The sequence below is a fragment of the Monodon monoceros genome, unplaced genomic scaffold (genome assembly GCF_005190385.1).
Source record: "Monodon monoceros isolate NGI ecotype Baffin Bay Population unplaced genomic scaffold, NGI_Narwhal_1 Super_Scaffold_18, whole genome shotgun sequence".
NCBI classification, from domain to species: domain Eukaryota; kingdom Metazoa; phylum Chordata; class Mammalia; order Artiodactyla; family Monodontidae; genus Monodon; species Monodon monoceros.
The window spans coordinates 172,977,769-172,997,805 of record NW_021703774.1 but is presented as its reverse complement, the minus strand read 5'-3'; the positions used below and the strand labels follow the sequence as shown (position 1 = coordinate 172,997,805).

Below are 20,037 nucleotides of genomic sequence, written 5' to 3'. Positions count from 1 at the left end.
AAGTTGAATAAACAGGTGATGCAGCCTTTGCCCTGCTCTGAGGTGGCTCCAGGCTCATGTAGGAGGGTGTGTGGGCATGTATTCGTGCACACCTAGGCGTGCTCATGGCAGCCTCACTGGATCCTTTATTCCTCGAAGTGGGGCCTGTGCCCTAGGTCTTCAGATCACCTCTGCCGCCCGCCTCCCACCCCGGGCCTCAGCCCGCCTAGACACCAGCCCACGGCAGCTGCGCAGTCCAGGGGCCTGGGAGGAGGAGGGAGGCGCAGCCCGGCCGCATCCTGATCTCACCCCCATCCGAGCACGAGACACACCCCCCAACTGAGATGAGGGGCCTGAATCCACGTGCTCTCCTGCCTCAGGGGGGTCGCCAGTGCCTCTTCTCCTGACGTGCCTTTTCCCCCGACCTTAGGCCCTGCGGGTTCCCGGTGGAGAGATTACAGCGCCTTGGCCATCATCATGGCAGGGATAGCGTTTGGCTTTCACCAGCTCTACAAGGTAAGCTGCCCCTCCCTGCACCCCCTGGGCGCTGCCCTGAGCCCGGGGGCAGCAGTGGGCCTGCCTGCAGAGGCTGAGCGCCCTGATGATCTCTCGCTCGCTGAGGGGCGTCCAGGTCAAGTCCTGGTCCTGTTCCCACCCGGGTGGGTGCGCTTGGCAGGTTCAGACCCGCCTCATCTGCTTCACTCGGCATCTCCCCTCCAAGTCCCTGTGCAGCAGGGACCCCGTCGATCAATGAGCCACATCAGGTACTTAGAACAGTGCCTGGCACTTACTGAGCAGGCCAGACCTTTTTGAGAGACAGAATAACGTGTGGTTAAGGGCATGAACGCTGGAGCCCAGCTGCCTGTGTTGCATCCTGGCTCTACCACTTGGCAGCTGTGTGACCGCAGGCTCAGCGGTTCTGTGTGTAGCATGGGGACAATAGTATCTACCTTACGAGGCTGTTGTGATGCTGAAAGGAGTCACCGCTCCCCTGGGAAGTGCTCTGCGCCCAGAACACAGGAAGCGCTCTGCACGCTCTTGAGAATCTCAGTACGAACGTATCTACAGGATCTACCTTTTCCCCCTATGTATTGTGTTGGCATCCATGTAGACCTAGGGTTTTTCATGGACTACGTAGTCAACCCTCAGGATCCCAGAGTTCATTGCTTACAACGGAGCTGCAGGCAGGAAGTAACATTTACTTCCTTGATACCAGATACTAATCAGACACTAATTACCAGCTACTAACTTTGATTTGAAGCAAGTTGAGTCTTTTTTAGAAGATGCAGAGCCAGGGTAGGTCCCCAGAGACAAAAGGTAAAAGAGTGGCTGGAGGACTTACTCTCTGCTGGTCCTTTCCTTCTGAGGCCACCTGCGACTCCATCTCTGATTTGGAGATTTTTAAAAAAGAATCTGAATGACTATCCAGATTCATGTTGTACTTTTTTTTTTTTTTTTTTGTTCACGCCACGCAACTTGCTAGATCCTAGTTCCCTGACCAGGGATCAAGCCTGTGCCTACTACAGTGGAAGCACGGAGTCCTAACCACTAGACCGCCAGGGAAGTCCCCCCATGTTTAACTTTTAGCACATGAAACATGTTTCAGCATTGTACTATGGGATTCTTAATTTTTCACTTAAGTGCAAAAGCTAATGACAGAGTTGTAGCAGAATATAATCTTTTCAGTGTAACATTTATTCTTGAAGTTGGGAATCTCCACATTAGAAATCCAGAAACAAGATGTTCTGGGTCCTGGGACTTCTTCCTCTGATGCCATTGTGTCCTGAAAGTCTATTTCCAACCACTGACTGCATACAGTCACCAGGAAGAAGAATATGCTAAGACAGGATTCTCACATCAATGTCCCGGCTCTACTAAGCGGTACCTGATAGTCACATGGCTGCCCTTGGACGGCCTATGACCTGGTGGAGACAGAAAGCGTAGCTCCCCTTGGAGCAAAGCAGAGATAGCATCAGTTGTTTCCACGAAGCTCTCATCTTTAGTCTCTGCTTTAAAAAAGAAGAGACATTGGGGCTTCCCTGGTGGCGCAGTGGTTGAGAGTCCGCCTGCCGATGCAGGGGACACGGGTTCGTGCCCCGGTCTGGGAAGATCCCACATGCCGCGGAGCGGCTGGGCCCGTGAGCCATGGCCGCTGAGCCTGCGCGTCTGGAGCCTGTGCTCCGCAATGGGAGAGGCCACAACAGTGAGAGGCCCACGTACCGCAAAAAAAAAAAATGAAGAGACATTGGAAGATTAGTCACGATGGTGACAAGAGAATTTAAAAAACATCTGCTAAATTAAAAAACAAAAAGGAGAGGTAAGCTGTTATCTTGTTTTATAAATATGTAAAGATTTAGGCTGGGGTAGTGTATGTGTTCCCTTCCTCGGCATTTTTGATCTTAGAAATGGAATTTTTAGTCCATTACACGTGTAAGAATTTCTTGACTTTTATACTTCGGAAATTTTCAACCTGGAACGTAAGGCTCCATTTTATGAGTTTCGGCTCAGCTGTGGGTAATAACTCACACGATGGTTGAAAAGCACTTTGCAAAATAGAAAATGCTTCTATATGTATGCTAAATAGTGATCTTCACTTAGGAGCTGCTCTTGAAATGAGTTCTCTGACAGGCCCCTTGTGAGAGACCTCCTTTCCCTTCCCCAGTACAGAAGCCTTAATGGAGAAGTTGCCGTCTTTTCCTGTCTGGGGCCCGAATGGTGTAAGAACCAAAGTCTCTTTTGGTCACACCTGCCAGTTACTACACCTGCCAAGCTTGCACTCTGCCACCCCTGGTGCCACCCTAGTAAAGTTGGTGACTGGTCTCACGCTCCTAAGATGGGGGGCTCCACGTCCAGAGCTTTTGGAGTTTGGAGCCCATGTTCTTTCGTCCAGCTCTCCCAGCGGGCACCTTGCCGCCCACCTCTAACCCTTCACACTTCCAAGCAGGCAGTCAGTTACCAGCTGCGCCCCGTCTGCCTTCTTCCTGAATGTTCCGAAATTCTCAGAACATTCAAGATGGCCCTGCAGCATCAGCTTCCTTTTTCCCCAGTGTCTCCTGATTCTGCTCCTTGCTCCCCCTTCTGCCCCATGTCTCAGTTCTGGGAGAGTCTGGCTGCATTTAACTCTTATCTGAAGGAAGCTTGTTCTGTGGATTCAAGGCTTTTCGAAGAAGAATGGGTGTGACCTCCGTAGGTAGCCTCGGAATACCCATATTGTTATCCCCTCCTAGTGAAAGAGCCAAAGGTCCCACAAATCTGTTGTGGATTTTGATCTTGTTTCTTGAATAATTTTTTTGTTTATTTTTACTTGTTTGTTTCTGAATGGAGAATTCATTCATGTGGTTCAAAATGTTAAAGGTTCAGAAAAGTGTACAGCAAACTTCCCTCCCACTTCCCCCTGGAAGCCACCAGTGGTATCACTTTCTTGTATAACCTTTTGCATTTTTATGATATACAACTTTTAAAGTAGAGTTTTGAGTATTTTTGGACACAAGTATTGTATATAGCAACATTTAAAAATCCTTTTATCCAAAAAGTGCTCCATCATAGTGGGTCAAATTGATTTTTTGTGTCCCTGTTCCCTGGTTCTGGTCCTGATTCAGACAGAGTTGTTTTTTTTGTTTTTTTTTATGTGGTTGTAATCACAGCCTCATAATTTTCGGATGTCTTGTTCATTTACGGTGTTGGCGTAGGGTTTCCGAAACCCAGGGTTGATGGAGAGAAAGTTGGTCGGCAGAATTTGAGAGACTGTTGAAGAGTATCCCAAGTACGTACCCATTCCTCATGTGCACCCTGCTTCTCGCAGAAATACCTGCTCCCCCTCATCATGGGCGGCCGGGAGGACAGGAAGCAACTGGAGAGGATGGAGGCGAGTCTCTCAGAGCTGAGTGGCAGCGTGGCACAGACAGGTAAAGATTAATGACTCCACCAAGGCACCCCTCAAAGCCTTCTCCGAGCAGCCCCTTCTTTGCCCCCTCCCCTCTCCCCTCCGTCTCCACTTTATGTGGTGACTTCATTTATCTGCTCTGAGAATCTGTTCACATTTGCAAATGAAGCCGCCGTCATTTCGGTTTAATTTGAAATTGCTTGTTTACTGTCGGCGCGGCCTCAATTAATTATGTTTTTACGGAAAGGCTCCCAACCTCAGAATATTAATAAGGGGAATAAAATGACAGCCTTTCTAAGGGCTGTAAAGTTCATTTTTAATTTCTGCTTCTATGAGGTTTTCAGGGGGGTTTTCAGCAATTTTCCCCCTTCCCTCTAAGAATCCAACACAGGGTCAAGAGAGGCTGTAATTACTGCGGCTCCAGGGACCCCGGCCACCTCCTCTGTCATCGACTCCACGAGGCTCACGTTCATTACCCGGTGCCCCAGTGATGGCCCAGATTAGCTGGGACCTGTCGCACCAGAGGTGGTTTTCTCCTTTATAAACTTGTTTACTAGATGGAGCCTCTGAATCTAAAAACTCTGGCAAACTAGAGAGCCGCCTGTCCCAGGCAGGAGTCTGTCCCTCGGGGGCATGTTTGTGAAGCCCTCGGAAACCCTCTGGAGCACATGCCCTGCTGGCATGTCTCCTTGGAGGCTGACAGTGGGCCGGGAGCTCCAGCAGCCTCTGGGTTGGGTGGGGAGGATAGGAAGGAGCGGTAAGGAAATGGGATTTGCAGTTTGTAACCGCTCCAGGATGCTGTGGACTGAGATGTCTCTCTCCCAGGATTGGAGACTTGCCATGAGTTCTGTAGTGGCGTGGGGAGGCCCGGGAGATGGGGGATGCAGGCAGCATGGAAGTTGCAAGAGCCAAGCGAATCATAAACAGATATAATTAGAGGGGAGAGGTTTTGGACGGATATACTCTTGACCACGGACAACTGCACAATAGAAAGATAAAGTAGAAATACTAGAGGTTAGATACAGTGCAGGTAGATGCCCTAGAGTGCAGATGAATTATATGGATTGCATGGGCCGGGGGGGGGGGCGGGGGGAATGTCTGCAGATAAATTAGATGCAGCAGCTTATAGGTGTGTGGACAGAAGGAAGAATCTGTATCATTTAACAGAGATGCAACTGCTCTTTCCTCCCAGTGACGCAGTTACAGGTGACTTTAGCCTCTGTCCAGGAGCTGCTGACTCAGCAGCAGCAGGAAGTCCAGGAGCTCGCCCGCGAGCTGGCCGCAGCCAAGGTACTTGTCCCTGACCCTCTGGTCCCTCTAGGTCCGGGTCTGCCCTGCACGGTTCTTCACTCCCGTCCTTTGTGCCCAGTTCACTACATCCGCTGGGGTCTGATGTTGTCTCTTCTGACACCGGTGACCCTGCCCTTGTAGAGACAGGAGGCGGTCACCGTGCTGGTGGTGTGGCATTCAGTGACGGAGGCTGTCCTTTCTGTCTCTGTGTCACCTCCCAACAGGAGGGAGGAAAAGCAGCTCTGTGCCTGTGGCCCTCCCGTGGCAGCACACGCCCCAGATCTGGTGGTGGCCGGTGTCGACACAGGATGGTCTCCACCACAAGTTAGGTCAGAGGTCCTGGCGTTGCCAAGAGCGATTGCAGGGAACAGGGTGGGAGGAGTGTACCCAGACCCTGGGCTGCCATGCTGCCGTGGGTGGGTTCTCCAAACCCAGGCCTCGGGATCCGGTAACCCCCAGAGGAGTGTAGACCCACCTGGGGTCGACTGAGGCGGCTTCCTTGCCTCACTTTGCACATCTGGAGCTGTCTTGGCAACATCAGACCCTAGGATCAGACCACCGGGGTTCAGGCTCTCCTGTGCCCCGTGCTACCTGTGTGACTGCAGACAAGCGACTTGCTGTTCCCTCGTCTGTAAGAAGGAGCTGTACCGCACCTCCCTCGTTGCCTGTCCCCACTGAGGACAGAGCCTGGCTCCCGTCAGCCCCAGGATGGCAGGCTTTGGGTCTGGGTTCTGTGCGTGTGTGACAGGGTGTTCCCGAGACAGACTGGGCCCGGGAGACAGTGGTCCAGTGGCTCCAGGGCGTCCACTGCCCTCCCCACTCCCTCCAAGGCCTCCCGGGTTGCTTTCTGGCTGCTTCCACGCAGCCGTGCTGTAAAGGATCTCGCTCCGAGCAGCTCTCCCAGAGGAAGCCCCACCCCAGTGCGCGACTCCGTGTGAGCCGGCGCTCCTGTGAAGGGGGTCCCCGAGAATCCTCTCATGGGGTACCCCACCCACGGAGGCCAGTGGCCACCGCCAGCCACCGTGCACGCTCCCCGCGGGCGGGCGGGCGGGCGGCCCATAAAGCAGCTGAGGAGGCAGTCACAGCCTGTGACCACCTCTCCTCCATTGTCTTTTGGAGCGGCAGCCTGCCAGTGGCCAGAAGCCTTTCCAGAAATTGGAAAACTGTTTTCAGACCTTAAGCATTAAGATTAAGACCACATGTTGCATTTTAGGAGGGGAGGGGGGCCCGGGGTAGCGTTTGGTGGTTGAGCGCCGCCCCTGAGGGTGTCTCGTGCTTGTTTTTCTGATGTCCCCCCGCCTGCCCCCAGCCCCTTTCATTCTCTGCTGTGCTGAAGCCGTGCTCACTGGTGTCTAAACCCATCTGTGTGAAGGCTTCGGTTACCCCATAAACCAAAGACTCAGAGCTGTGTTTTCTCAGCTGTAATGTAAGTTTTTATATCTGGCTTCCAAACCCCTACTGCAGCACTGTAAAAAATTAAAAAGAAGAGCATTCAGTAATTAAAAAACCTACATAAAACTGAAGGCTGGGAGTTTTCTACAACTGTTTTTTAGAGACTGGCTAAAAAGCCCCAGATGTCAGATTTTATTTCTAAATCCTGGCATCTGGCACCATATGCGTTTGGAAATTTGAGTCCTTTGTAGGCCGGTGAGTGGAAATTGCTCCCTTGTTAATGGGCTGCTATAGCTTTCAAGGTCTCAGAGAGGCCAGAGCAGTGGCTCCTGGGTCTGCGCTGTCTGGTGGTCTGGAGTGGGGACCCCAAGGGGATGTGTGTGAGGGCGGCCGAGCGCCTGTGTGCGCTCGTTCCGAGGCTGCCCGGGGTTTCTTTCCTGAGGCCTGCAGCCCCCGCGGGGGGCGCTTCCCGCTGTGGAGCCGGGCTGGGGCTGCCGGCCGAGGCAGGACCCACAGCACCCCTCACCCCACCTTAGAGCCCCGCAGGCTGGTGGGAATGTGCGGGGCCCCTCCACGCTGCCAGCCTGGGGATCCCCACACTCTCCTGAACTCAGGGCCCGGGTGTTCTGTGGCAGGCAGTGGGGGCCTTGTACCCGTAGGCAGAGGCCCACACACCCGAGGCCATCACACCTGGGACTGGCCCGTAAACACTTCGCAGGCAGCTTGGCCAAGGCAGCTGCCATTTGGGGGACCTCCTCTCCATCCCAGCAAGATTGCCAAAGAAAGGTGTGGTCGTTTGAAGTTTATATAGAAAACGGTGTCAACGGGGAAGGTGTGCGGGGAAGGGTGACATTTGTCTGAGGTTCCTGTGGCTGCTTCCCCTGTGGGCCCTGCTCCGGGACATCTTCGTTCTCCCTGCTGAACCTTCAGGGTCGTCCTGAAGAGCAGCTGCAGATGGGCGGCCTGGCCCTCGACTCCTGGCTGTGCAGACAGTGGGGCCCAGTGTGTGGCCTGACGTTACGGCTGCGTGGGGAAGGGTATCCTGGGCGAAGCCTGCCTTCTGGGCATGATTGAGAGTAGAGCTGGGGGATGGGCCAGGCAGGTGCTCAGGTGTCTCCCTTGACCCTTCAAGGTGGCTCCAGGTACCAGGCTCCTGGTACCTGTGGTTGAGGTGGCTGCCTGTCCCAGCCCCAGAGTTTCCGTGTGTGTGTGTGTGTGTGTGTGTGTGTGTGTGTGTGCGCGCGTGTGTGTGTGTGTGTGTGTGTGTGTGTGTGATGTCTCTGCAGGGAGAGGGACTTAGGTGGAGGGAGTAGTTGTTGTAGAGATGGAATTTATTTATCTTAATAGTTTTGTTTTAATGGAATGTTTCAAATACATCTGGAAATGGGGGGGCTGCACAGCAAGCCCACATGTTCTGGCTACACAGCTGCAGCCGCTGCCTCGGGCCCGTCCTGCCATACCCCTACCCGCAGGTGATTTTGAAGCACATCCCAGACAGCATATCATTTCATACTTCAGACACTTCAGTGTGTATCTATAAAAGATAAGGGCTCTTTTGTTGTTGATGTTTTATTTTACATAACCAGGCTGCCACTATCATACCTGAATGCATGTCATGATTCCCTAACATAGTCAGCTATCCAGATAGACTTGTGGGAATGTTTGTTCTAAGGGAGTCGTCACTTAAACAGAGATCCAGGCAGGCAGACCCCTGAATGGGCTGCAGCAGAACCGTACCGAGGGAGGTTCCTGGCTGGCATGCAGGACACGGAATCCCCCGGGGTCCTCCTTGCCACCCCAGCAGTCTGAGCTTCAAGGGGTGGGAGGAGGTGCCGCTCTGATCTTCTGTCTCCTGTGTGACTTTCAGGCCACCACTTCCACCAACTGGATCCTGGAGTCCCAGAACATCAATGAACTCAAGTCGGAAATTAACTCCTTGAAAGGGCTTCTTTTAAATCGGTAGGAGCTGAAAAGGCACGGGCTTCTGTTCTGCTCTCTGACTTCGACTTGGGGGAGGGAGCTCTTGGGGCCCATCCAGCCGCCAGCCATTGGGGGCAAGGGAGGGGCACGTCTCCCTGGGGGCCCCCTGTGCATCCCACCCCAGATTGAGCTGCATGATTCAGGCATTGAGTTTGGGAATCTCTTGCGCTGCCACCTTCCCTCCCCGGTTGGCCCCTCCCTCTCCACTCTAGGGGTGACAGCCTGTAGTGCCCACGAGTTTTGAGATACAGTCACTTGGTACTGTCAAGACCCAGTCAAGGGCAGCTGGAGCCAGAAGCAGGGCCTTGAGCAGAGGAGAGAATCCCTACCCTCCAGATAGGGCCATCTCCTCCCCGTCCTCAGCCCCGGCTGGACCTCCCAGTGACAGCTTGGTCCCAGAGAAGGTCCCCCCCAGAGGGCCAGGCCAGGGGTCTCTGTTCCTGCTCAGTTTGAAGAGCCTATGATTCAAGGCAGAGGCAGACGCAGTGCCCGCCTCCCCACGTCCCGGCTCTTGTGGCCTCACTCTGCTGTCCCTCCGCAGGGACAGCACCAACACAGCCCTGATAGGAGGGCTTGCCTCCTTGACAGGAGGGCTTGTCCGGGCTTCCCCGAGCCCGTCTTTTCTTAAAACTGAAAGTCCTGTGTCCTGGGCCGCCCCTCCTGCAGGGCGCCCTGGGGGTTAGTGGGGGCTGAGCGAGGCGGGGGCCTTCACTCCAGGTCAATGATGGGGGCTGGCAGCGTCTCGTGGTCCCAACCAGAGGACCCAGTTCTCCAAGCCACCCACTTCCAGGCTGTCTGTGGGGAAAAGAGCGTGGCCTTAAGAGAGGCACGGCTGAGCTCGGGGCACCAGAGGGCTGTCTGCTGGGGACACGGTGAACGCTGAGGCCCCGACTGTGTGCTCCGCGTACCAGGGTCTGAGGTGGAAGGGCTGTCCTGGGCCAGAGCTGGTGGTCTGGTGGGCAGCCCAGGAGGCGGCAGGCCTTTGTCCTCCCAGCTCAGGCAGGGGTGATCCCGCCTGTCCTCGAGCTTGATTTCCAAGCCCTTGCCAAGCAGACCTGACTTCCCAGGTCTGGGCTGGGCTGGCTGCTGGCCCAGGACCCAGGGCAGGGATGCAGGAGTGGGAGGGAGAACTGGCTCTTCTGTCAAGTGTTGAGCTCGGAGGTTTTCTAGAAATGTGCTAGGTCACCAGCATTACCCTTCTGGTTCTGATGTCTCTGACCCCGAGACCAGGGGCCAGGCTCTCCCCACCCCCCGCCTTTGCCCAGGCCACAGGCAAGTGAGAGTGAGGTCCAGGGGCCTTGGCTTCCCAGGCTTCTGGCTCCCCACTGTTGCTCGGTGCCCCTCCCAGGGCTGGAGGCTGGGACAGTGCTGTAAGGGTGGGAGGGAACGGGCGCCAGGGGGTGGCAGGACCCCCAGAGCCAAGTGTCCAGCAGCTGCCAGGGAGGGCGGGCCTGGCCCCAGGCAGAGGGGACCCCAGGAGGCACCCTGAGTGGACCGGGGGCTCTGCAGGCAGCCCCGGTGCCTCTGGCTTCCGTCTCAGCCGCTCCCACCTCAACGGGCCAAGAGGCCTTATTTCCAGAGGAGGGGGACGGGGGGAGGTGGGAGTGGGCGGCGGAGCTCCAGCCTGTCCCCTGGCCCTGTCCCCTGCTCAGTGGCCCTGGGGTGGCTGCTCACCCTCCGTGAGCGCTCTGGGTCGGGAGGGTGCGGCTCTTCTGAGGGTGACCCTGCCGTCTTCTCCTTCCTCGGCCAGGAGGCAGTTCCCCCCTTCCCCGTCGGCCCCGAAGATCCCCTCCTGGCAGATCCCGGTCAAGTCCCCGTCACCCTCCAGCCCCGCGGCCGTGAACCACCACAGCAGCAGCGACATCTCGCCCGTCAGCAACGAGTCCACGTCGTCCTCGCCTGTGAAGGAGGGCCACAGCCCTGAGGGCTCCACGGCCACGTACCACCTGCTGGGCCCCCAGGAGGAGGGCGAGGGGGTGGTGGACGTCAAGGGCCAGGTGAGGATGGAGGTGCAGGGCGAGGAGGAGAAGAGGGGGGACGAGGACGACGAGGAGGACGAGGACGTGAGCCGCGTGGACGAGGAGGACCGCCTGGGGGTGCAGAGGGAGGACCGCCGGGGTGGGGACGGGCAGATCAACGAGCAGGTGGAGAAGCTGCGGCGGCCTGAGGGCGCCAGCAACGAAAGCGAACGGGACTAGGTGGCCGGGGTCCTGGTCCAGGTGCAGGACGTGGCCTTGAGCCGGGCGGGGGCGGGGCAGGGCTGCCGCAGCCTCGCCGGCCTGGGCGGCGTGAGGGCCGAAGCGTGTCCACCCCGCCCACCGCAGACAGACAGGCCTCTGACCTTGTTCTCATGTCGGGCCGAGGGCTCTGAACTCTCTGGGCGCAAGCCCCCCCAGCCCCCTCCCAGGCAGACGTCCCGTCCAGGGGTGTCTGCTGGGTGTCTTAGCCAACCTAACGCCGTGCATGACAAGAGGTAGTTTTATTACCTGACTCCTGACCCTCTGGAGGAGGAGCCGCGGGGCCTGGCGTCTGCCGTCCCTTCCCTCCGCCCCGGCTCCCTCACTGCTTCTCACCAGTGACCAAGGGGGCCGCGCTCTCGTGATCCCCAAAGCAATGGCCCTGCGCTCCCCTCTGGGCGGGGCCTCCCAGGCCCCCCAGGCCCCCCAGCCAGTCCCTGCCCAGACGATGCCAACCTTGTGTGCCCGTCGCAGCCGCAGCCTGGTCGTCTGCCACCCACGACATCACGCTGCTCCCGACCGTTCGCTTGCCGCATCGTGGCTCAGCTACTGCCGTGGTGAGATGTGGTCCCACCTCCACTAGGAGCCAGGCACAGGGTCTTCCTGTCTGTCCCCTGCCCCGTCCTGCCCCCCAAACACGTGTTCTTTTGTGTGATCAGGTATAGGTTTCAGAATATAAGATACTACTGTATATAATTGTAATAAATATGAGTTGCCACTATTTAATTCCTGCCTGTGGCTTCCTGTCTGCTCATGGCACCCCGTGCCCAGGGGTGGATCTTGGCCAAGGCCGCGCCAGGTGGGCCCAGGGAGGGGCCGCGGGGGCGGCGCCCGGCAGCCCTTCGGTGGGCCTGATGGGGGCAGCCCCTGCTTCCCTCGGCCAGTCTCTCCCCTAAGGCAGGTGTCGCAGCCGCTCACCCACAGCTGGAGGGTCTCATCCTCGGTCCCGAGTGGCTGCCGGAGGGCGACGTTCTGATCCAGGAGGAAGGGACCTCACGCTACTGTATATAGACCTGGTGTGGAGTGTGATGAGCTCACCTTCCTTAAATGGATGCATGTGCTCCCAGGAGAGTGTGTCTCGTTCCCTCGTCCTCCCCCGTCTCGTCTCCCTCTCACCCTCCCTGTCTCCCTTTACCCTTCACACAGCATTTAGCTAAACCCAGAAAAACAGCACGGGATGCTCCTTCCCGGGAGCACTCGGCTCCCTCGAGCCCCCAGTGCTGTGGCCCAGTGTGCGGGGGTCAGAGGGCCTGGTCCTGTCCGGTGCCTCGTGTAGACACGGGCTTTGGAGACAAAGTGCAGGCACCCCGGACGCCGCGGAGGTGGAGCTGCAGCGGGTATGTACCCTCTGGGGAGGCCTCGGCCTCCTGACCGCAGCGCTGGCCTCCCACCCGCCTGGCCCTGGGGAGGGAGGAAGCTGCTGGCCGAGGGTGAGAGACTTGGCATGGGGGCTGTTTTGTCTCAGAAAACATTTCCCCTCCTGCCCAGGCCCCTTTTTTGGGCTCCCATGGTAAACTCCTTCCTGGCTCTCAGGCAGGGGGCCCTCGCCCTGACACTCTGAGTATCCGGCCCTCCAGCCTGGTTTCCCAGGTTTTGTCTTTGATGCTCATAACCTCACGTGATGTCCCGGCTCATGCTCCCTAGGGACAAGCAGAGACCCCCCCCCACACACACACCCTGCCGTTGAGTCACCTCTGCCTCTTGCCATCCCCAAAGAAGCCAGGTTTCTCCATCCCCAGGGGCTCCCAGCCTGGTCTGGACGAGGGGCCCAGTGCCCGGGAGCCAGGCAGGCAGACAGACGTGGGATGACAGGCAGAGAGAGGACTGGTGGCTCGGTTGGAAGCACCCCTGGGCCTTGGGGGCCGGAGACGGGGTTTCCCCGCTCTGCGCTCCTCGGGGAATGGAAGCCTGAGTCCCGCGTGGGCCGTCTCAGGGTGTCCCCCTCTACTTGGTGACTGTTTCTCGCGGCCTCTAACTTTGCAGAGATCCCTCCTGCAGTGGGACCAGACCGGGGCCGGGGGCGGCGGGGAGGGGGGCAGAGGGAAGATAGCCTGGGATGGAGACGCAGCCAGAGCTGCTAGCGCAGGGCAGCGGGCACTCGGGGGACCTTATGGGGTATGTCTTCCCCAACCTGGGGGGTCAGTTGTCTCGCAGGTCCCCGGACTCACTGCGGGAGAAAGGGATGAAAACCTGGGCCTGGGGGCCTTTTGCCCTGCGGGTCCTGAGCGCCCGATTTCAGCTTTTGAGGACAGAGAGTCTGGCGCGATTCCAGGGAGGGAAAAACCCCTCCCCAAACGGCGTGAGTGCTGCCTAATAAAGGCAGCTGCTGGACGGAGGGAAAACAGCCCTTTGAAAAAAAAAAGCCTTTCATTAGAAAAATAATGCATTTCATCCAAATAAGGTAAAAATATTTGGAATGGGGCAGAAGTGAGCAGCAGGCAGCGCCTGTCAGGCCCTTTCTGGAAGGGGGAAGATTATTAAACTCAATTACAAAGTATTTTTGTAAAGTGTCTTTAAGAAAGAACTCGCCCAGTGCTCAGAGGCTGCAGGACGGCCCTCCGGCCCCCGAGGTCTCCCAGCTGGCCCCGGGAGGTCCGCGGGCTCTGCCTTGGGCAGGGCCCTCCCTCAGGCAGCCCCAGCTGCCCTGCTCTAAGCGACGCCCCGGAGTGCAGCGGGCGAGGCTGCTGCTCTACCTGCACAGCCGGGTCGGCCTCCTTCCGCAGGAGCCGGGTGGTCGGTGTCCTGGGACACCCTGGCGGGGAAGGGCAGCGTTGTGGGTCGGGGGAAAGGGATGCTGAGTTTGTAAATGGTCTCTTTTTTCATACCGTGGGCGCACATATCAGCTGTTTAAAACATCCAGTCGCTATTGAAGGGGCTAGAGGATACAGAATTCCTCTCCCACCTCCACTCGGTTCACAGGTGTGCACACGTCGTCTCTCTCTTTTAATAAAAACAGGAAGTTCCTCTTCAGTGTTGTGTGACTTGCCTGTCTCACTGAAAGTAAAGCGTGTGTCCTCGGGGGGCTCACACCAGGTGGGAGGAGAGGGGTTCTCTAGAAGGCGCCTCTCCTGGCCTCCCCCTGTGCTCAGCCAGGACAGCGAGGTGCTGGTTCTCGGCCTGGCCCAGGACCTCCCTCTCTTCTGGTGACTGTCCCTTCCTGCCCCAGGCTCAGCTTCTACCCCAGCCTCACCCCACCTCACACCGCCCCTGCCCCAGACCCAGACCGGTTCTGCCCGAGGCGGAGGGAGAGCCGGCAGGAGACTGGCCGACAACCTGATTCTCAGGACTTTACTTAATCCTTAGTGTTTCTTCGTCTGTTTGCTTAAAGTTGCTTCTGCCAAGGCACCCAGAGAAGAGGGTCAGAGTCTCCACACAAAGCAGGCAAGGGGACGCCAGTGAAACCCCAAAGGTTGCCGTGGCTCCAGCTCACCTGAGGGTGGACCCAGTCCTGGCTGACCCCTCCCTGCCCGGACACCTCCCTGGCCCCTGCTCCTTCAGGCTGCACAGGTGTTTCCCACCCCGGGGATTGGCCACCCCCCGCCAGGGACAGACACCTCCAGGGTGCCCGCGGTGCTGGTGGGTGACTGCCACGTTCTCCACCGAGAGCTGGCACGTCCTCACCCCCCCCACCCCCCCACCCCCCCACCTCCCGCTCCCCAGCCCCGCCCTGGGCTCCAGGCACGCGCTCTAACTCAGAGAGGAGTTTAAATCTCCAGCCGTGTGTCGTGTCGGGTGTTTTTCCCTGAATGGTGAACAAACCTTAATAGTTTACTTCCATCAAGCACTTTAAAGCTCATACTGCTCTGGAAGAGGAGATGAGATTTTATTATCATTTCATGAGGACGCCTGCAGCCTTTCCTTGCCCAACAGATCCTGGGAGGATCTTCTTTATAGTGAAGGGGTCACATTTTAAAACACATCTTGGAAACTCAGGTGCCCAGCCCTCCACGTCCCGGCCCAGCAGCTCTGGGAGGATGTTTCCAAGGGCATTAGTTCCAGGGCGCCCTGTAAATCCAGGGTGTGGCAGCCAGGCCTCAGGGAGGCTCTGGGCAGGGCTTTGGGGCCCTTTGATGGGGAAAAAGCCTTGGACTCTCCGAGGTCCCGGTGTCTCCCCCGACTGGCGTGGGTGCAGGGCTCACAGGAAGAGAAGCTGCTGGGTCTGGCCCTGCACTGGCTGTGCACCCCTAGGAGGCGCTTCCTGTCTGCCCCCATGCAGAGGGTGGGGCGGCTCCTCCCGGCGAGGGTGGCACAGGTCTGGCCCTGTTCAATCCCGGCAAGGTCCCCAGGACTCCAGCTGGTCCGAGGGGCCCTGCTTCCTGGAGGCCTTCCTGGGGGTAGCAGCACTTCCACTACCCCTGTGCCCTGGGCCAAGGCCGCCTCTCATGGAGGCGAGCAGATCGACAGGCTGTCTGTGCCCCGGGTGACGGGACATGCGGGCCACGCCCCCCGGAGCGCACTGCCCTGGTGCAGTGGGTCCAGGTGGGTTGTGAATGCCGAGGCCCAACTCCCTTGGGTGACTCAGCTGCTGGTAGCACCCAAGCCAGACCAGGTGTGTGGGAGGTGGGCAGGCGACTGAGCTCAGCGCAAGCCTGTGCGCGGATTCGGGCTCTTTCCAGGAGGTTGCCAAACTCTTGAATTTGCCCCAGTTGGGGTGTAGGAGCATCACACCACCACAGCTAATTAAATTCCGGAGTGAAAACATGTTTTACCGCGATTCCTACCAAGCCCAACAAGCCACAGGGAGCAAGCACGGTGCGGCCTGGGCCCACTCCGCACCCCTGGGGTGGGGCACGCCGCCGCTGCGTGCCCCGCCCTCCTGGGGTCGCAGTGGGCTCTGGGGACACGGTCTCAGTGGGCAGTGCCTGGGACTGAGAGCTACGGGCTGGCCTGCGCGCAGCGTGCTTACATGTCACAGGCCCTCATCTCCCTGAGGCTTGGCTGAGGGCTGCCCTGAGACCCAGCGCCCCCTTCCCTGGGCCCCGTCCTGTCCTGAGCCGAGCCTGGAAGCTGGCCCTGCCCTCAGCTAAGCTGGGCCTCTTGTTTACCACGTATGGGTCCGCTGAGGTCCATCCGGCCCCAGAAGGCCTGGGGGCCGCTGGGGAGGGGACAGTCTTGGGGGTCTCCCCGGCCCTGCAGCAGTGCCCAGAGGGAGCCCTGTGTTAGCACCACCCACCCAGCCAGCGGCGGAGGGCTGCTCTCTGGGCCTGGCTCCCTGCCTCCCCTCAGGCCCTGCGGGAGGGCCTGGGAAGCTCCAGTAATGGTTTTAATTTGTTGAACTTGTGTTTTATCCCATAAATTAGTCACTGTTTGATTTAACAGAATCGAGATATCCACAAACAATAGGCGAGTTCCAACTTGAACATTTTAATGAGACAGAAAAAAGTATATATGTTCGCGTCTGTTACAAACGTATTTATGTAAATAGTCTGTGGGCTGCGTGCCAGGAGGAAAGAAGAAAGGGAAGGGCCCTCTGTGCTGGGGGGGCCTGGGTTAGAAAAGAGGCTTTTGTGGTGGAAATGACATTGAGCAGGGCCCTGGGGAGCAGTGCAGCCCCTGCACCCGCTCGTGCCCCTGCTGTCCCGGCGGTGACACCTGGGGCGCCGCTGGTGGGACTTCACCTCCCCAGCCCCTCGGTCCCTCCCCAGGAAAAAGGGGTGTGCGCCTTGCAGGGATGTGACATCCAGTGAGATGCTCCGCGAGGCGGTGGAGCGTGCAGGGCCCAGCACACACATCTCCTCCCCAGGGCCCTGGGCCACCTGGCCACCTGGAAGGAGGTTAGCTCAGGGCAAGGCTGGCAAGCTGGCACAGATGAGGAGGTTTACTGAGGAGGGCGTCACCATCTAGAAGCGTCAGGGCAGATGTGCGGCCTGCACTCTGGACGGGGCCTGGCCGTAGTGCTCGAGCCACCCATGCTTCTGAGGGAGCCCTCAGCCGTGGTGCCACCGGGCTCGGCAACTCAGGCAGGCCTGGGGCTGGTGGCTACGGACCCAGGAATTGGCCCCCGCTGGCTCTGCCCCTGCGTGCTCCGGGCAGGAGCCGAGCCAGCATCCGGATCGGATCCGGGTACGCGCCGTTCCCAGCCCGGGCAGGTCCCTGCAGGAAGGAGGAAGGAGCCGAGGGAGGAGGCAGAGGGATGACCCTTGCCAAACACCTGCCCAGTAGCCCTGGCTGCGCCGGGAGAGAGCCGGCCAGGCTGGGGGCCTGAGGCGTCTGTGCCAGGCGGCTCCTGAGCCTCTGTGGGGCCTTCAGGCGGGGCTGAGGCGGGAGGCCGGGCAGGGCCCAAGCCCCCCACCATCTGTCCAGGAGGACGTGGCCCCCTCCCAGGGGTGAGCCCGGTCTGCCCCCTTCCCTGCCAGGGCTGAAGGGTGACCGACACCCTCCCTGCCTTGGCACATGGAGCCCGGCTGGCCATGGTGGCCCTGCCACCCTGCACAGCTGGGTCCCCGCCAGCCGCTCAGGACTGACTTTAAAAATAAATGATAACTTGATAGATTTTTTTCCAGTTTTTATTGAGTGAAAATGTCAAACCTTGCATCAGTCATGCAAAAAAAAAATCAAATAAATAAAACACATATATTAAATTTCTAATAGCACTAAATTCAAGTGGAAAAATATTCAGTTCTTAATAACCAGGTGCCGAGGAGACCAGATTCAAGTAATCAGAGCACACGCTGTTCAGTTCGGTTTTCACGTTCTGCGTTTTCGTCTCAAAACCTCTCTATATATCTCTATATATCTATATATGTATATACATATAGATATATACACACATATGTGCATACATATTATTTTATATTTATATATATACACATACATAGTTATAAAACATTAAAAAGAGCATTGGTGGATCAAGCATTGTTTTCCCCACAGAAAGAAAATAAAACAAAAATTACACATTAAAATTCAAAATGAGCTAGCAATGGCTTATAGTCCTAGTGTGCAATACGAAGGTTACAAAAGGCTAGACTTCGCACTGTCGGCATCTTCTTTTTTTCTTTTTTCTTTTTTTTTTTTTGTTTGATTTTGCTACATTGAAAAAAAAAATTTTTTTTTTTCCTTTACAAAACTCCTTCCACAGACTCCCCGGTTCTGTGGTCGGGCACAAAGTCTGGGCGAATGCTCAGCAGCAGCACGTGGTGCCCACAGAATTCAGGAGGCTCTGGTAGGGGCTGTTCTAGAAAACCATTTGTTCCCTGTTGAATCAGGTACACTCCTTCCGACCACTCCTCCCTCCTGCTCCCTCTCCAGTTCAGATGGTCCTGGCTTTCTGGCTGTGGGCAGCCAAGAGGACAAAAAAAAAAAAAAAAAAGTAAACCACTGCCCCCTGCAGCTGGTCAGGCTCCCCTTGGAGACCTCTGGGGAGGAGGCTCTGGGTGACGGCCCCTCCCCCAGGCTGGGCCTCGCGCTCTCCCTGTGGCCATGTCACAGGGCCCAACCTGAGACAGGGCTGGTGGCCCGGCCTGGAGTGAAGATGCACAGGAGCGGCCTTGGGCAGCCTGCCCTCCGTCCCTGTCGCCCTCAGAGCCATTGGCCGGGCACGTACCTGCCAGGTGGGCCCCGGCTGGCTCTGGGCTCGGTGACCTCATCGCTGAGGGAGGGTGGCAGGGGTGGGGGGCTGGGATTTGCAAAAGGAACCAAATCCGGGTGGGTTGCACCAGCAAAGAAGTATCCCAAAGAAATTAATAAAACAAACTGGGAAGAAAAAAGCCCTATAAAGCCACACGCATAACCAATAGAGAAAAACTCAAATGTTAAATTAACTACAAACTTGTATCAGTAATAACAGTCCTTTTTTCTTGTCTCTACGAAATTCAAGTTAAAAGTTGGAATCACGCAGCTCCCATCAGTGCTAGTGTAAAGACGGACAGCCTCAAACTGGTAAGGCCTCTAAAACGCTAAACAAAACCCCACGTGAGCAATTGCACTCGGGTCTCCAACCTCAGGGCTGGTCCGGAGGCGGTCTGCGCTCTAGCCGCCCGCCTGCCTTTTTTTTTTTTCTTCTTTTGTTCTATGTAGAATAATAACCTTTACAGGAAAAATACTGTACAACTTTCTCGTATTTTTTTCCATGTTGACTATTAAAGCCCCAAACAGTCGCATCCTTCCTGTTCTCACCACCTGGGTGGCAGAGACGCCCTGCGGGCCCAGCAGCCCAGCACCAGCGAGCAGACGCACCCCTTCCCAGGCCCCAGCCCTCGGGACGGACACCCCGACCAGGCCCCGCGCTGGGGGCAGAGTGACCCGGAGCTCCCCGCTCTGCCGAGTCCAGGAGGTTGCCTCCGCGGTCCCTGTAGTGTCGCCCGCCGGACGCCTCCTGCCCCGCCCTCCCCCAGGACCGGGAGGGAGGGTCTTAGCTGCACGAATGGGAGGCCCTGCCAGGTGCCACAGGTGCCGGCCCGCCTCCGGTGGTGAGGGGCGGGGGTCGCGGCGACCCCCGGCGCCCGTCCCAGCCCTGAGCAATGAGGAATCCCACCGGCGTGCTCGGGGGGCCCGGGGTCCGGCGCGGGGAGGGCGCGTGGGGCAGCCGCCCGGGGTCGCCGCCCTCCTCGCCCTCCGGGCCTCCTGCCCCTCGTTCCCACCCCGGACAAGAGCACCTTCTATTTCCCTGAAGAAGATCCCCGAACTGCGGCTGAGGAGGGTCCCGGGCAACCTCTGTCCTTCCGGCCGCCCAGCTGCCGCGCGGGCGGGGCGGGCGGGCGCGGGGGCAGCCCCGGAGCACCAGAGGGAGGCCCCCGCCTCTGTCCTGAGACGGACTCGGGGTCCGGAAGCACCGGCGGGGCGGCCCCGGGCCCGGAGCGCCTCTCGACGCCGGGGCGCGGCGAACACCTAGCTCTGTACAAGGGAAGCTTTACATATAAATACCGTTTCTTACAAAATTGATAATAATAATAACAACAATAGAATAAAGCGGCAAGATCCCGAGGGCGCCGGGCGCGGCCGGCCCCCCACGCGCCACGGGCCCCGCGGCTACGGGGAGGCGGCGGCGGCAGGCGTGGGGCCGGGGGGCGCGGGGGCGCCGAGGGCCGCCAGCTCCAGGCTCCGCGACCCCGGCCCCGCCGCCGCCGCCTCGGAGAGCGACTCCTCCGAGTCGGTGCGCAGGTCCTCGTCGTCGTCGTCGTCCTCGTCGTCGTCCTCGTCGTCGTCGTCCTCGTCGTCGTCCGCCTCCTCGTTCAGCTCCAGCTCCTCCTCGTCGTCCTCCTGCGACGACTCGCCGGCCGCGGGGCCGGGCGCGGCGGGGCCGGCGCGGGGCCCGGGGTCGCCCGCGTCGTCCGGCCC

At 58.2% G+C, this 20,037-nt stretch overlaps 2 protein-coding genes across 3 annotated transcripts in view; one reads left to right on the top strand and one right to left on the bottom strand.

Annotated features, from left to right (window-relative positions):
* PEX14 (peroxisomal biogenesis factor 14) overlaps positions 1 to 11,474 on the top strand; it is a 138,086-nt gene extending 126,612 nt beyond the window's left edge. For both annotated transcript variants that reach the window (XM_029227222.1, XM_029227223.1), the window contains 5 exons: positions 410 to 495; positions 3,782 to 3,884; positions 5,055 to 5,152; positions 8,412 to 8,503; positions 10,275 to 11,474. In XM_029227222.1, the coding sequence (XP_029083055.1) occupies positions 410 to 495; positions 3,782 to 3,884; positions 5,055 to 5,152; positions 8,412 to 8,503; positions 10,275 to 10,722 (827 nt within the window). In that variant the 3' untranslated portion in view covers positions 10,723 to 11,474. The remainder of the gene's footprint in view (positions 1 to 409; positions 496 to 3,781; positions 3,885 to 5,054; positions 5,153 to 8,411; positions 8,504 to 10,274) is intronic.
* An 8,254-nt stretch (positions 11,475 to 19,728) lies between these two features.
* The window catches only part of CASZ1 (castor zinc finger 1), a 147,533-nt gene continuing 147,224 nt past the window's right edge, over positions 19,729 to 20,037 (bottom strand). The window contains exon 20 of the mRNA XM_029229537.1: positions 19,729 to 20,037. This exon is cut by the window's right edge and continues 22 nt beyond it. Within this exon, the coding sequence (XP_029085370.1) occupies positions 19,729 to 20,037 (309 nt within the window).